The sequence below is a fragment of the Doryrhamphus excisus genome, linkage group LG19 (genome assembly GCF_037039965.1).
Source record: "Doryrhamphus excisus strain RoL-2023G ecotype Guam linkage group LG19, RoL_Dexc_Guam_v1.1, whole genome shotgun sequence".
NCBI classification, from domain to species: domain Eukaryota; kingdom Metazoa; phylum Chordata; class Actinopteri; order Syngnathiformes; family Syngnathidae; genus Doryrhamphus; species Doryrhamphus excisus.
This window is the reverse complement of record NC_136375.1, coordinates 11,473,987-11,490,748: the sequence shown is the minus strand read 5'-3', so window position 1 is coordinate 11,490,748 and position 16,762 is coordinate 11,473,987. Positions and strand designations below refer to the sequence as shown.

Sequence of the window (16,762 nt, the reverse complement as noted above, 5' to 3'; positions counted from 1 at the left end):
GACTTTCCATTCTGCCTCTGTCATGCTAGATGAGTAAATAGAGTCATGATTAATTGAGTGTAAAAATATGAAACAATAGCAGCGGCGCAGGGATAATAAACAACTGCACAAAAGTGCAAATAGGGTCTGACATGGACTTGGACAGTGTTCACTTGTCATTGCTTTGACAAATGCTTTGTTTCCAACCCTGAGCTTCACTTCAAATTGAGAAGTGAGGAGAAGCTACTTCATTTCCACGGCGTGTGACACTTTATCCTGAACTGCTGCTACTTCTGTATAGGATTATGTTTCATTCATTTCAAGCATTAAAAAGTGGTGACACAGCTAGGGTTGTGTACCGAAACTCGATATAGTAATGGACGTAAATGGTATTAACCGAACTGAGAGAAAAAAGTAGCTTTTGGTGCCCCATTTCAGTGCCTAATGTATGCAGACTCAAGTGCTCGAAAGTGATATTTGTACATTTTGTAAGTAATGTAGCATCCTGACAGATGCACACACAGGATAAACATTTGGCTCTAGACTTTTTGGTCCAGTCTGGCCCAAGACAATCCATGGACAGAGTACAAATAACACCACTATACTGTCACTACTCCCTTTATATTCTGGAGCCTTGACTAAATAAATACATGAGAATGGAATCATTCATGGGTGGGTTCAATGGGCTGCTGGGGTCACTGGGGTTGTACTGGGCCTGTCGCCTATCACTAATTTGCCTGCAGTCATAAATTTGATTAGTTGTTTAAAGTATAGAAAACTTTAATCTAACCATCTGAAAATGGACAATATAGAACAGGTAGTGCTGCTCAACTGTAGGTAATGTAGATACAATACATGTGGTGAAAGGACAATAAAAAAAAATGGGTGAGCCTGAGGTAAACAGGCCTCGTCCTAGTGCTTGACCACCCTCTATTTCCATTTAATACAGCATAAAATATAAGGTGCACCAATAACTTAATAAATACTTGCTGATATAGTTAATCTTCAAACAACTAAAATAATGCATACTAAGTCTAAAAAATAACCAATTACCTAAAAATGTCTTCCAATACTTCTCTACAAGAGAGGAGAAATATGATCTCAGGGAAGAAGTAATTTTGAAACACTTATATGTTAGGACTACGTTAAAAAGCCATAGCATTTCAGTACATGGAATCAAACTATGGAATGGATTGAGTAAGGACCTCAAACAATGCACAACGATGAGCCAATTCAAGAAACAATACAAGCAGTTGATGTTTGCTAAATACAAGGATGAAGAGTCTTGAACCTCATCATGATGTGCTATATATATCACTATATTGACGGTTACTATGGTATCCATTATGTCATTGGATGCTCATATCACCTCATACTTCGGTACGTGACAAAAAAAAATTACATTAAAAAAAAACAACTTTAACTATCTTAGGAAAACAGGAAGTGAACAAATGTAACAGATGGAGGGGTAGGATTTAATAAGCTTTGCTTCTTCCTACTCCTTTTGGACATGTGGAACTGTGAACTGATTATGTGATGCATTCAATTGTAATCTGATGCATGTTCAAATGAAATTAAACCATTACCATTACCAAATAAACGTCCGTCCATCGACACAATTTTGAAGTATTTATGACGTTACTGTTATGTGCAACTCACATATCACTAGTTTAGACAAAAATAAAAAGCCTTGTTTTTTGGACAAAGTGTTCCTTTTTTAAATAGAGGTTTGTTTCAGCACTGGCATCATTTCAAAAGTAGCGATTTGGCATTGGTATCGTATAATATGTAAACGATACCCAGCCATAGTCACGGTGTGAATGCAATGAATTTACAAGGGATGTGTGTGTGTGTGTGTGTTTCCCTTTAGGCTGTTCTTGACTTCAAATGCGTTACCTTTCAATGAACCCTGCTCCAGAGCCATATTCATTGGCTGTACCTGTGCTTAAAATCAAGAGGTGCTGAGAGATTAGGCAGAGGGGAGGCAGGCGGGTTTTCAATAACCTGGAAGAACTTGGCATAGCTGTCATGTAGTTTCGCAGTCATTTTAGGTAAAAAAAAAAAAAAAAAGAAAAAAAAAAGCAAGCCAGTGAGAACTGGCACTTTTGTTGGCCAACATTGTTGAGCAAAATGAGTGGTTATTAAAGTTTTTGTAGCATGTGAGAAGGTGTTGGAAAATAAAGATTGGATATAATGGGAACTAGACATGGGCCAAAATATTGGTATCATGATGTATCGCATCACTTTCTCTTATGATATTACATCCATATACAAGCACCAAAAATAACATATTTTCTGGTTAATGCCTAGCTACTTTTTTGAAAAGCACATTTTTATGTTTTATTTTGGCTATTGTCCCTTTCTCTGTACTTTACAACAAATGGGATTTAGCACATTACAGTCATTCCTTGCTATATCATGGTTTGAATATCGCTCTCTCACTGTAGCGCAGTTTTGAAATAATCACTGTTTTGTGGTTAACTATGCTCAATTATTGGTCAAACATATTGAGAGACAATTTATATGTATTGTAGTATCCTGGTCTCAAGGCATCAGAAATGTTATGAGACGTAAGATGTCATTATGCCATGGCTGAAATCAAGTGACCTCATTTTGTGTGGAAGTGGAACATTTTTCGCTTCTTTGTCCTTTTTACTCCGCTTGAAACTGTTAATTTTAGAATAAGCAAATTGGAGAGGATAACTCTTATGTCCCTGCAGTGATACGGTACCCTGTGCAATGTGATGTAATCAAATATCGCCGTCGTCATCCTCCTTCTGGGAACTCAAACCACTAAAGTCATCTTCTTCAGTGTCAGAATTCAACTTTCGTCTTGAGGAAAATTAGACCTTAAAATTGAGCTGTCCTCTTTATCACACAGTAATCCAGCCTTTCGACAGAGTGGATTTTTTTGACAAACAAAGAAAGACACTATAAATAAATATATAAAATATCAATAGCTCCAATTATGAGATGTGAGATGCTTTTTTAAAAACGGAATTCAACATCTGTCACGGTCCAGAAGCTGTAGTATTTCTAAACTTGGTCAAATGTGCTTAAGTTTTGTCAGATCAAAACACAATCTCTGCATGGGAATTCACAATGTGATATGAGCGTCCACTTCAGTCAGTAGCGGCTCATTTACATTATGCACTGTGGATACATATTGCGCTTCCCACCCCTAATGGAACCATTAAATTGCGTGTTAGTTTGTGTGTTCGGAAGGGGCCCGAGGACTGAGACAACAACAACGAACATGGACGTCACCACTCATTAGGCGACAAAAGCCACAAAGCAAATTGTTTCATTTGGCTGCAAAACTTCCACAGCCTTCATCACCTCGTCTGGCAGAAATAGCTCGCTTATGTGCTTATGATTGAGGAGATGAAACGGGTAACGGCGGGACACGTCGCCTGCCATCCCACCTGACACATTAGAAGTTTGGATGACGAGTTCAGACACAAAGGCGCGATTCAAAGTCAATGACAGCCAATTGCTCTGAAAAAAAAAAAAAAATCATCTGAATAAAGTGTGAGATAGCAAATTGCAGTTGCCGGCACTGACAGCGCATCATGTTGTGGTCTCTGGGCAATGCAAATGTGGCTAACGGCTCTACACAACCACACTTCAACTTCATCAGTTCATTGCTAATAAGATCATTGACTACAGTTGAAATTCTGGGAGTGCTAATTAGTTATTGATAAAGCTAGGGACTGAAAAAAAAAGTGATTGATTTTATTCCCCCACCCCCAAACAAGCAAGCGTACGGTGCACTAATTACTTTTTGAAATGACCCACGTTTTAAAAGGCTCAGAATGTGCAATTACAACATCAAACCTGATAAAAACACTATTTATCTCCACTGGGATTACTGCTATTGTTTCTTTTCTATGCTGTTGCTCACCAAATTAAAAGACATCATGTAGCGTTTATTTTTCCAGTGGCTAATTAAAGTATAATAATGCTTAATGATGCTTGCCTCCTAATACACCATTAATACTTTATTCTACATGATAGAATAACTGACACTTGCTTTGCTTTTTCCATGCCGTCTGCATGAATGTGCAGTGGCAGCGCATGTTTTAGTTGCCCCCGCCCCCCACCAAAACAAACATGCCAGCCAGCGAGCGAGAGAGAAAGAAAGAAAAAAAAAAAGTATGAAAACAACATCTATCTGATCTGAAATTTTGGGTGGGGTCCCTTTTTTTGCCGCTCATTGTTGAAGAGGGGGGAGAGTTTGGCCCGAGTGAGAGAGGCAGGGTGTTGTTTGTCGCTTGGTGAAAAGTTGAGAAAACGGCACTTCACATGTCGACAGCTGTGCAACAACAGAGAGAGAGAGAGACAGTGTGAAAAATAAAAAGAACATCCTGTAAGGGCTTGACCGGCGCTGCACGCAAACGCTTCCATCCAGAAACACTCTCATGGGAAAATGTGACTCACTCCAATTTATCTAATAGTCTCACTTTCCTTCCTGTACCCACGAACCTCCTGGCTTTCTTCCTTTTTTTTTGCAGTGATGCTTTGCAGTGTACGCAAGCAAATACCCACCCCACCCGCTCTGCCCATAAGGCTAAGCAACCATGGATGCCAGTTATTTGGCTGTCACTTTGCAGCCATCATGTTGTGGTGCACGTGTGACTGGAGGGCAAACAGCTCTATGCTTTTTACGCTATGTATGTTGCTATTGACATTAATGCCTGCTAAATGTGTCATATCGATTGCATTTGAACAGTACTTTGCTATTACTGCCGCTGGTGTAGAAGTGACACGATGCATTCATGAAGTTGTCTGGTTAACACAGTAAATACATACAGTAGTAGCTCGTTTTTGACACACATTTTCACACAATTATGCCTTCAAGCTATCAAAGCTTGTGTGTTTTGTTGATTTGTTGACGGCGTACTACAGAGGCTAGCTTCTTTTTACATTTGTATGACAGTTGACAATGTTCAAAAATGACTTGCATGAGCCATGACATGACGCCTTCCTTATTCATCAATACAGAGTTTGAAGCAGGGGTCTCAAACTCAACTTAGCTGATGGTGTAGTCTGGGCAAGGCTGGACCACGTTAAGTAGTACTCAAGAAAAGGGTTTCATGTTTTATAGCATAAGAACATGAACGTACAGTCGTCCTTTACTTTATGGCCACTTGAATATTGCTTCCTCACTATGCATCCATCCATCCATATTCCTCCACTTATCTGCTCCCAGCGGATCCTGAGACCTTCAATCAGTTGAGAGACATAGTCTTTCCTATGTGTCCTGGGTCTTCCCTGAGGCCTACTACCGGTCGGACATGCATTCTTAGCTGCCTATTTTTTTTAGCTCTTTTTATATCTTTAGAATGCACAGAAAAGTGAAAGATCCATGTTCAAGTCTCACATAAGGATTGTCGATGATGGGCAAAATTTGTTTTCAAATATTAGCAAACACGTGTAAATAAGTTTTATTTAGTTTTTTAATAAGTTTTATTTAGGTCGAGTGGTTAGCGCGCAGACCTCACAGTTAGGAGACCGGAGTTCAATTCCACCCTCGGCCATCTCTGTGTGGAGTTTGTGTGTTTTCTCCGGGTACTCTGGTTTCCTCCCACATTCCAAAAACATGCTAGGTTAATTGGCGACTCCAAATTGTCTCCAAAGGTATGAATGTGAGTGTGAATGGTTGTTTGTCTATATGTGCCCTCTGATTGGCTGGCGGCAGAAAATGAATGAATGAATGAATGAACTTTTATTTACACTTGTGTGGCGCTCTGTTATGTTCATTATGTTAAATATCACTCCAACCATTGCCTGTAGAGTTAAAGGTTTTATGGTGGTGACGGAACAGATCTAGAACAGATTCATTTGTGTTTTTTTTGTTACAGCCCCTGATGAATTCAGTATTTGTACAAAGAAAAAAAAAGCAAAGGAAAACAAAAGCACCTGCATACTACTAATTCTATTTGAATCCATGTGTTGCCTTGACAGCACACAAGTCATCGTCAGGCAGGCTCCAGCAATTGGGTGGGTGCTGCAACTCCATCTAGCTGCAGCTCCCAATCAGCTGAGCTGAGCTGAGCTCAGAAGCAGTCACATGTCTTCTCTGGGTTTGTGTGCTTTTTTTCCCCCTCCACGTGTCAGGGTAGGAGGCGGGACCATAACAAACGTCTGATTGGTCAGGGCTTGTCACCAGCTTGTGGGCTTGGAGGACTTGTTCTCTTAAAGGGCAAGGTGCCGTGTTTTTAATCCCAGCTCCTCAAAAGAAAAGCTTGTGGCAACCAAATCTGCCAACAACTCATAATGCATATTCAATTTCAGCCTCAGTCTCCTCTAATGCATTATAACTATACATATTCAATTAATTGATGCATAAAATGTTAAATATACTGTCCAAAGAGGCACTCTTTTTGATTATATGGGCTGTCACTCAACTGCTGATCATTTATAGAACCACTTATATACCTGCTGGTCTGTGTGTATCATCACCATGTGCTTTAGAGCAGTGGCGTGCTCGGGGGCCATTTTCTTCCCAATGTTTCATTTGTGTAAAAAAATCATTGGAGAAATTGTCCAGGGTGTGACTGTGAGTGCGAATGGTCGTGTGTGTACAGTATGTGTCCTGTGATTGACTAGTACCCAGTAGAGGGTGGGATAATCCAGCTGGGATTGACCCCAGCTCACCCTGGAACCTAAATGGGGACAAGTGAATGAATGGAATGATGAATGACAAACACATCTATATTTTGATGTGTCATTTTGCAGAAACTGACCAATATCAGAGAAATGTAATAAAATGACTTACAGATTTTAAGGTAGAATTTCCCAAAAGACAAATAACAGTTGCAGCGTTTCAGTGTGCCGATCAGTATGATGTATTTGCAAAAACATGGCTGCCCCTCCCTCCCCTAGCCACATGATCATGAAGGGCGTGGTTTCGGCTGTATGGGCGTGGCCTTGTGACTAGAGCGAAAAACAAGCTCCCGCCACACGCATACATCCACTACCCGCCGTAAAGACAGGAGGAGGCTACTGTGGGTCTCACCTCCTTGGAAACGAGTGCGTGCAAATTATCAAAATACCACCCATCAGAACGGAAAACGCTTTTGCTGGCGGTGAGTTTTATTTGGCTTGCTCTTCATAAGGAAGAATGACGTGTCTGTTGCTGTTTAGTGCCCCCCCCCCCTCCCCGGCAAGGAATAGCCTGTAGGGCATGCCCGGGCAAAATCGGCATTTTTGGCGACTAAGTAAGTGTTCGTTTTGTGGGCTCCATACTGTTATATTCTTTTAAAGCGGCGACTTTTATTCACGTTGACTTTAGCGTTGTTTCTTCAAAGTCCTGCGGCACCAAAAAAACAATAGTTGTTATGAAAAGTTGCCCACTATTCAATAAACTAATAGCATTGGTGACACAATCACCCTTCTAATGCCATTTTGATAATTTATCTCAACATATTTGCTTAAAAGTGACCTTGATAACATTTGTTAATATATCCCCAATGTGTTATAGTTGTTTTGTTAGGGGCCAACTTAAAACAACCGTGCTAAGTGGCGTATTAGACATAAAAATGTACATGCTAATGTTATTGTTGACTGTTGTCAGTTTTAAGTGTCATAACTCTTATGGGTGTTTAATGTGTCGATCATCCCCGGCATTGGGTTCCTTCCATGCGGTTTAAGACCCTGAACCTCCAGTGATGAAACATTGCAGCTCCCCTTTTACGCTCCTTCTGTCATATGCACCGCTGGTTCATTGAGGTTAATAGCGGGGCTTGAACTGTGCACGCACGGTTCCGGTGCACAGATGGAGCAGCAGAGGGAGACACTCGATGCTGCAGCTTTTGTGGTGGCTGACAGGCCTGCCCTGCCGCCCTGGGGCATTCATGGACCGTGTTTGCGTGTTGTTATTGTGTGTCTGACACCATTACCATTGACCACCCTGTTCCTTGACATGGGTAATGTTGGTTTGGATTGTAGGATTGTGCAGAGTGTCATGATATATCGGAGAGGGAGTAGTTGTGTTTGCTTAAAGCACAGATAATCATTGTTTTGGCTGCAGAATGTGTTGTTTATTCATTTGACTTGGTAAGAGCAACACTGCAGCACTCAGTTTTAACACAATATCAGTGTATCCGGTTTCAGCGTTTGCATTTATCAGCCCCTTTTTTGTCTCCACTTGCACAACAAAAGCCGATGGACACTCTGGTATGACAATAAAGGTGGATAGATTGTAGCGGACAGCGGCGTGGTGGCAACAAGGAAGGAAGGAGTCTGTTACGGATGGCGCGAAAGCCATTATCTCTTTATGAAACGGCTGTGGTGTGAGTCACATGACAGCCTAGGCGCAACTTTGGTTTCACCCGCGCCCGCCGCCTTGTTTGTGCTTCTGCCAACAGGCAGCTCTTTGGTGATTGCGCGGCAGAGCCAGTCAAGGGGAACGTGGCTGTTGTTGTCGAGCAGCTGCAGTGTGCAGGAGGAACTTAATCCATTGGCATCGCGTTGTGTTCCGTGGCACCTTGGTCCAAATGCAGTGCAAACTCTGTGATCAAACACAATCCGTTCCAGGATGGCGCTGATTTGTTGAAATTTCACCACATAATAACGGATAACAACTGTCCGTATTTGAAGACACATTTTTAAGTGGAAAAATTGTACTATTTATACTATCAAATTGTACTGAGCAGCCATGACGCAACCCACCTGCTGGGCTCATTTACATCAAACACCAAGCTGAAAAAAATCCAAAGAAGATGCACCTGTGGGGTTAATGTTTCTGCTGAGTGGGGGGTGCAGGGGGGGGGGCACCTGTGTGGACGTTTTGGCTGGCAATGAGATTCCCATTTGGCACATTAGCGTGAACAGCTTGACAAAATCTGCCGCTTGTGTGGCGTTTTTAGCCACCCACTGGACCCGCCTACACAGGGCCTTTCCATACATTCCTCTGCTGCGCCGTCTGCAGTGAATGACTTTATTATGAAAGGGAAGATCACTGCAGCCCAAGCTGGTGCCGTATATCAATTCACACTTGTAGCTTATGCTAAGCGGCGTGTCGTTTTTTTTTCTTTTTTAGTATTACCTCACATAGCATAAGCTTCTTACGAGGCATTACGGTGACTATTGATTCATTACCATTTTTTTGTTGACTCGCTGAGATCATTTTCCAGCTGCCCCGAGGGCAAAGTTTGCACTGATAACAGGATGTTATGTTTATTTCTGTATTTTATTGTTGACCTCATAACATATCACAGTTCCAAACCACATTGGTATGTCACGCATCTTTACGTGCGCTAACGTTTCTGTGTCACCTCCCGTGTTTGTCCCACAGGGAGTTTACCGCTGAGGCGTCGGATGGATGATGAGGAGGAGGACATGTCACGGCCCATCTCACTGCTCTGGGGAACGCCCTTCAGGGACGGCAAATACGAAGACCCGGCCATGCAGCTCCAATCTCGACGGGCCCGCTCTGCCGTCAGCATGGCCGCGCCCACGCCGCGCAGCGTCAACAACAACGGCATCAACGCGCTGGCCTGCAGCTTGCAGCGGCAGCCTCGCGTTCCCTTTCACGGTAAGACGGTGACGTGTGTTTATCGCAACTTCTTTTTACACTTTTATTCCAGTAAATTAAGGCCGTTAAAGTAAGGACCGATCAATTGTATTTCAATGACTGATGAAATGTTTATGGTTGTAGTGTATTTAGGAATTGAACAGATGATGAAAATGGCAAAAAATCATTCATTCATTCATTTTCTACGGCTTTTCCTCACGAGGGTCGCGGAGGGTGCTGGAGCCTATCCCAGCTGTCTTCGGGCGAGAGGCGGGGTACACCCCGGACTGGTCGCCAGCCAATCACAGGGCACATATAGACAAACAACCATTCACACTCACATTCATACCTATGGACAATTTGGAGTCGCCAATTAACCTAGCATGTTTTTGGAATGTGGGAAGAAACCCGCAGAAAACCCACGCATGCACGAGAACATGCAAACTCCACACAGAGATGGCCGAGGGTGGAATTGAACCCTGGTCTCCTAGCTGTGAGGTCTGCGCGCTAACCACTCAACCACCGTGCCGCCCGGCAAAAAATCAGTTCAATGAAAATCCATCCAACACAATGCTTGTTCCTAAGTAAGGAATTCTGTGAAGTTATTGCTCATTTTACAAATCTATTTTGATGATTACACAATAGCATGCAGGATGCTGGTGCCAGCAACTTGTGCAGTGGTTTGTACAGATAATAAAAATTCAGGGCAGAAACTACTGGCTTAATAGCTTGTGTAATCCTGCTAACTAGCAAGCAAACATACCGCAGTGAAAACATAACCTCCATGGCGTAAGTGAGTACACACACACACACACACACACACACAAAGGTGCACTTAGCCACATAACCACACACATAAATCCGCCAGCTTAACTCCTGTATTGTTTTACGACGTCTAATCAAATCAGTGTGACATCACCCCCAAATGAATCGAAGCCACGCAGAAGCAAAAGGGGGCATTTGTTTGTCGACTCAGCGTCACGATGCGAGGGCCATTGTGGCGTGGGTTTAAAGTCATCAGCACGCAAACAACACTGACTGTCATTAGCCTGTCGCTCAGTGTAATCTAACCAGTAATGGATGTCATGCCCTTGGCTCGGCGCCACACCAGCTCCTCGACCCACTTGAGAGGGGGAACCAGCGAGGCACTCTGCACGTGACACAATGACATTTAGAAAAAAACAATCGCTTTCTCATGGAGCGGGATGACAGCAGAAGCACGTGGAGGGTAGAGGCTGCGGCGGCGGGTAAACTCGATGACTTTTGTCGGATTGATGAGGTGTTTTCCACTCTTTTCTTGATGGTGGCGTTTGCCCGTGTCAAAAGTTTCCATCCGCTGGAGGATTTGGTCAAACCTGTTTCAGGAAGTACAGTTGATACCGTGTATGTTTTGACTTTGTTTGCTCAGTCATGTGACGAGTAAATCCTTGTACACCCCCTTGGCATGCTATGCTACACATCCTAAGGCACCTGATGCTCACCTTCTAGGACTGCGCTCCCGTTTTCCCTCTCCGTTTGAGCCTCTGGAGGACCGAGGAGAGAGGCGAGCAGAAGAGGAGGAGAGGAGGAGACAGGAGGAGGATGACAGGATGGGGGGGAGGCCCGGGGAGCAGGCGGGGGTGAGCGTGGAGACGCAAATCGGCCAAAAACTAAGAGAGATCGGAGACAAGTTCCAGCAGGATCACATAGACCTGGTAAGCTTGGACGGGCCACAGCAGTGGCTACACTTCCACACACGTCTATGCTGTGGTGTCGGCTTACAATAACACAGCGGGAGCTCGTGGGTGTCGGTGTTTGCGGTGATAAGAGCTCACGCTCGCCACATGATCAAAACTTGGTTAATGAATAGAAGAACCCACATGAGGGGTCACGTTTCTTATCTGCTGCTTTTGTTGTTCAGGCTCCGTGTTAACAAGGCGTGGTTAGAAAGTGTGTTGACTGCGCCGTTAACTCAGACAAAGACAATGCAGCCAGACAGACAGAAGCAGAATTATTTAAAATAATGGGAGACAAAGATTGAGAAAGCGAGGTGTGTGTGTGTGTGTGTGTGTGTGTGTGTGTGTGTGGGCTGACTGTTTATCTGCTTTTCTAAAAATAGACTCTCACTCATACACTCATAGACACAGTCAGCAACATGACGACTAACCACAATAGCTCACTTGTCCCGCCTCTTCAGTGTGTGTGTGTGTGTGTGTGTGTGTGTGTGTGTGCGTGTGTGTGTGTGGAGCCACAGCAGAAAGATAAGACAGCACATTGTCTTGTTTTGTTTTTCTTTGCCTCATTTGCAGGATTGTTGTTACCAGGATAACTTTATGACAAAGTTGACCAAAGTGCTGCCTGCAGCACATTCTAAAAATATCATTTTATAAGAAAACTAAAAAAAAAACTGATAATCAGCAGTAATTTTCCTCAAAATAAGAAAGATTAATCGAGCCGGAAAAAAAAAAGTAATTTTATGAGAATAACATAATATTATGAGGAAGAATAAGGTCATTTTAGTTGCATATAGTTTCCATATTATAGCAAAAAGATGGTATTTTGTACAGACATATTATATAATAACAAAGTAAGGAGTAAAGTTGAAATTTTAGCAAAATGTGACAACAATAAAGTCCAAATGATGTTGCAAAATAGAAAAACAACTGCAAAAAGGGGGAACGAAACTCAAATCTATAGTATAAAGTCAAAATATGAATAGAAAAAAAGCTGTATTTCTAACACGAAGGAAGGTATGACAATAAAGTCCTAATAGTATGAGGAAAGGGAATATAATGTTAGCATAGAGTTGAAATGCATTATTTGTAAAGTTGTCATTTTTGGAAAATGATGAAATAAGGTGTAAATATTGTAGCCCTGGGTGGAAAAAGTTTGGACACCCCTGAATTACGATACAAAAGCACTTCGCTTGTGATCCCTGATGGAAGTTGAAAGTGTGTGTCTTTTCTTGTAGTCTTGTTGTGTGTGCAAAGTCAAAATAAGCCAGCATCCAACCACGCGGCCCGCATCATTTAAGACTAGACTAAACCAATTAATGAGTGGATAGATACCGGCGACGAACCCAGAGATTGTTTAAATAAGCTGAGCGGAGTAGAAGGAAGGCAATTAAGGACAATTAGTGTTACATTTAGCGGCGTGGGGTTCACTTCAGTTTAGTGTGCCAGCGTCAAACAGCCCGTGGCGGGCTGCCGGAGAGGCCTTGATGTTCACGAGCGCAGGAAAGAGATAGGATTGCTTATGCAACAGGATGCAATATTGGAGCTGGCCTCTTTCAGAAGGGAGCCTGTGGGAGCAGCACAATCAGACTACTGCTGCAGCCTGCAACAAGAGCCTCCTTCATGTGTCTGCAGCCCACGAGGCTTGCAGGAGCCAGTCGGGAACGCTCTACGTTTCCTTTTGCTTTGTTTTTGATCATTCTCTTAGTTCCAAGAGAGCCCACGTGTTCCCTGAGTGCATGTCTAGTTCAGAAGATGCATTTTGTCATGATTTGGGATCTTAAGGTCTCACCCAATGGATGAGAGAGTCATCAGGGCCGACCCTCCTGGAGGTGCACCTGTGCAATCTAATTCAAGTCCAGACAACTCCGATTCAGTGCTTGAGAAATTTATTACAAATACAAAAAAAAATAAAAAAAAACAAAAAATATTTCAACTGAAATACATTTATCACAAATATATTACAAATAAAAAAAAATAACCCTAAAAATATTTAACCTGAAATACATTGCAGATAAATTTATTCCAAATAAAAATAACAACAAAAATATTCAAACTGAAATACATCACTGACAAATGTATTAGAAATAAATAAATAAAAATAATTTAAATATTGTTTGAACTGAAATACAGTGTTTGATAAATGTGCAAGAAATAAAATAAATATTTGAACAAATTTTTCCTCAAGAATGCAAAAAATGATTATAATTTGACATCTCAATCAAGAAAAAATAATGTTTATTTACAGTTTATAATATTGTTTATTTGCAATTTTTAAATATTATATGATATTTTATGATAGTTATAGTAAAATACAGTCCTGACAAGTTTATTAGGAACTAAATTTTACAAATAAAAATAACTTAAAACAATCAATAAAACTCAAAATAAAATCAAATAAACTCAAAATAAAATCTAAAAATGTTTTTACAAAATAATTAAAACTATATTTTCTTCAGGAATGCCAAAAAAAAGCCAAAAAGAATGTGCTTTTTTCGAGCATATTGAAGGTCGTTGAATAGCCTGAGATGGTCGTGTGGCATTTAAGGACGCCATGAGTGCATGCTGGGTAGCGTCAGGTAAAGCCATCAGGTGCACGTGAGGTCATGGTTTGCATGCGCTGCAGTCATCCCATGGAAACAGAGCAGCCCCTTTTGTCTATAGTCTTAACCCAACGGCTGTACCTTAAACACATACGTCAATGCAAACATTAGAAATGTTGCGGTTCCGTCCCCGAAACTGAATGTTATTTTTATTTCTTGCAGTTCCTGAGGCACCAGAGACAAAACCTGCCCGCCTGGATGCGCCTTACGATGGCCCTGTTTGGCTTCCTGTTCCCCAGACAGCCTCCCATCCCTCGTCTGAGAGGAGAGCAGAGGTGAAGGGCTCGGTCCCGCCTTCGGCCTCCGTTTACTCCCCCCCCCTTACTTGTCACGGGACCAGACTTTGAGAGATGGCACTGTAAGAAGGAAGACGGGTTCGGATTTCGTGTTTAAATCAACTATGAAGAAGAGATAAAGAAAACTCTGGTCACCGCTGGACGGAGACTGATGGCATTTTTTTTTAATTCCCCCCCTTCTCCCTGCCCCCACCTCATTTTTTTAATTTCCCCTTCCCGTTCAAGAAGAAGCCATTGAGTTTGAAGAGATATTTTGGAAATACTTGTAAGATGACCTATTTTGTACAGCTCTTTTTATTTCAAGTCTCGGAAGGAACTCTCATCATCAGTCCGAGGAATGCCTTATGATTCTCTCCCGCCACCGCACGGAGGAAGTCAAACGTGGACGCCTCAAAGGACTCCAACCACAAAATCCCCCCCCCCAAAAAACTCCAAACGATAAGCCCTGAACTTGACCTTTGCCTGTTTCACACTGGCTCATTTTGCTGTCATCCGTCAGCATCCCCACGCCGGGCGCATACTTGAATTTACGCCATCATCGGCCATTTTGAACGCAAACGAGCACAAACAAGTGGGTGGGTGGAATCAAATCAAGAACCGCTGCTGAGAAGGCGTCGCCGTGAAGCTTCTCAGGACAATCTTTGGGCAAAAGAAATTATTGACGTTCATCCACTGTATGGCTTCAAGTTACACAAATGCACTTAGTTGATCTTAAATATAAACAGCATTTAAATGTAAACATATGGCCATTTTAAAAGAGTGATTTTTCAAGCAGGGGTGTCCAAAGCTGGTCTGCAGCTTTTTCTTTATTGGCCTGTGGCACATTATGGGAAAAAAATGGAACCAAAAACCGGTGAAAATAGAGCAAAATGTCAATTTTAATAACTAGTACTTGATACAAAGTTTGAATTCCTCCTAAGGACACCCCTTCCTGCACTTTTTAGGGGAATTTTAACCCGTTATCCACAATCCTTTCTCTTTTTCGTGCATTCTAAAGATATAAAAATAGCTAAAGACAGGAAGCTCGCCATTAAAACACATCCAAAAACATGGTTCTATATCCATGCTGTCACCATATTGTAACATGTACATTCATGGTAACATGTTACGGTATTTTGCTCATTTTTAGACATTGATTTCACACAGCAACATAAAACGGACACTAGCGTTACCTTTTCCAAACTTTTCCAAACACAGCAGCGTCATTGTGTTAACCTTATTAAGGATGTCCGATATTAGCTTTTTTGCCAAAAAATGATCTGTACCAATATGTGTAACATGGCTTATCTAATGTGGTGGAATGAACACATGTGTTATATACAGCATTTAAAAAAATATATCAATTTTTATGATGGGGAAAATACCGATAATAACTGATTTTGCATTTCTATGCTGATATCGGACAACCCTAAACGTTCCCTTTCGCTAGTGGCGAGTGTGTGGTGAAGCTAACCGGTGTAGTGCGGCGACGTGTCACTACGCCGTCAAAGTAATTTTTAGTGTAAGAATGTTATTAATAAAAAGATACATAAGGATTGTGGATGATGGGGGCAGTTTTCCTTTAAAACAATGCAGGTGCACTGGAGTGCAGTACTTGGCGCGTCCAGCAGTGGTGCTGTTTAGCAATGTGAAGTTCCTCTCCACCCATGCAAACTTTTCATGATTATTTGCCACCTAAAATAATATTTAAAAAAAAGAATCCATGATTTGTTCGTTAATATACTTCAACACGGCCACTGTTTGTTTTGACTCCACACATAAAGTTGGATGTATTCTGAACTTTTGAAGACACTGATGGGTTTTATTTGTTGTTCTTTTGAGGGAGTAGTCGACAACCTGATGCTGTTTTTTTTTTTCTTGTTGGGAATGGAGTGAGACCTCCATGCAGGACATCATTGATGGGAATTTGATAAGGTTTGTTTCCTGCAAACACTGAACGCTGAGCCAATTCGGACCTCTCGCTCTTTTTTTTTTTAGCCTAGCATTAAGTCGGGTTACTCCCCAATGGTTTTCTTAATTTATTGACTTATTTATTTGGTGTATATTTGCTACTGTATAGACGCTAGCTCGTGTGTGTTCTCCTCGTTGTTGCATTCAGCCGTGAGGGCGTGGCCCGGGTGGCGACGTTGGTCTAAAAAGCCATGTGCCTCGTGCGTTCTCACGAGTTCCAAAAAAAAAAAAAAAAACAAACAACGGACAATCAGATGTATAAAACGTGCCTTGTGAGACCTGCTCCTTTCTGATTATTATCATCATCGTCGCTCGAATGTCCGGCGTTTGATTCTCACGAGGCACAGACATCTTCGGCGAGAAGAGGCGGCTTTTCTTTTTCTATCAAGACTGTTTGCAATCAACATGCACTGTACAAACACTCTTTCTACTCCTGTGTGCTGAACATCCCTCTCTTTTGTAACGTGCTGGAGGAGTCACCCCCGCCATCCCAGCCGGGCTGAGCTTTTCCAAGGAGGAACGAGTCACCGCGGTGCCCAGTATTATCAAATGTACGCTTCTTCTTTGGGTTCAACCTTCAGTGTCTTTAATATGAGATTTCTACTATCACTATCGGAGACGGAGTGCATCTTAACTGTCAAGTGCTGTGATGACTTGGTGTTTTTTTTGATACATTTAGATATGAATTTCAACAGCGAGACA

At 42.0% G+C, this 16,762-nt stretch overlaps 1 protein-coding gene across 1 annotated transcript; it reads left to right on the top strand.

Annotated features, from left to right (window-relative positions):
• Positions 1-6,929: 6,929 nt before the first annotated feature.
• On the top strand, positions 6,930-15,366 carry LOC131106812 (uncharacterized). Its single transcript, XM_058056254.2, has 4 exons — positions 6,930-7,070; positions 9,281-9,520; positions 10,988-11,193; positions 13,977-15,366. The coding sequence occupies exons 2-4, from the start codon at positions 9,304-9,306 to the stop codon at positions 14,091-14,093; spliced, it is 540 nt and encodes a 179-aa protein (XP_057912237.2). The 5' UTR covers positions 6,930-7,070; positions 9,281-9,303; the 3' UTR covers positions 14,094-15,366.
• The last annotated feature ends 1,396 nt before the right edge of the window (positions 15,367-16,762 follow it).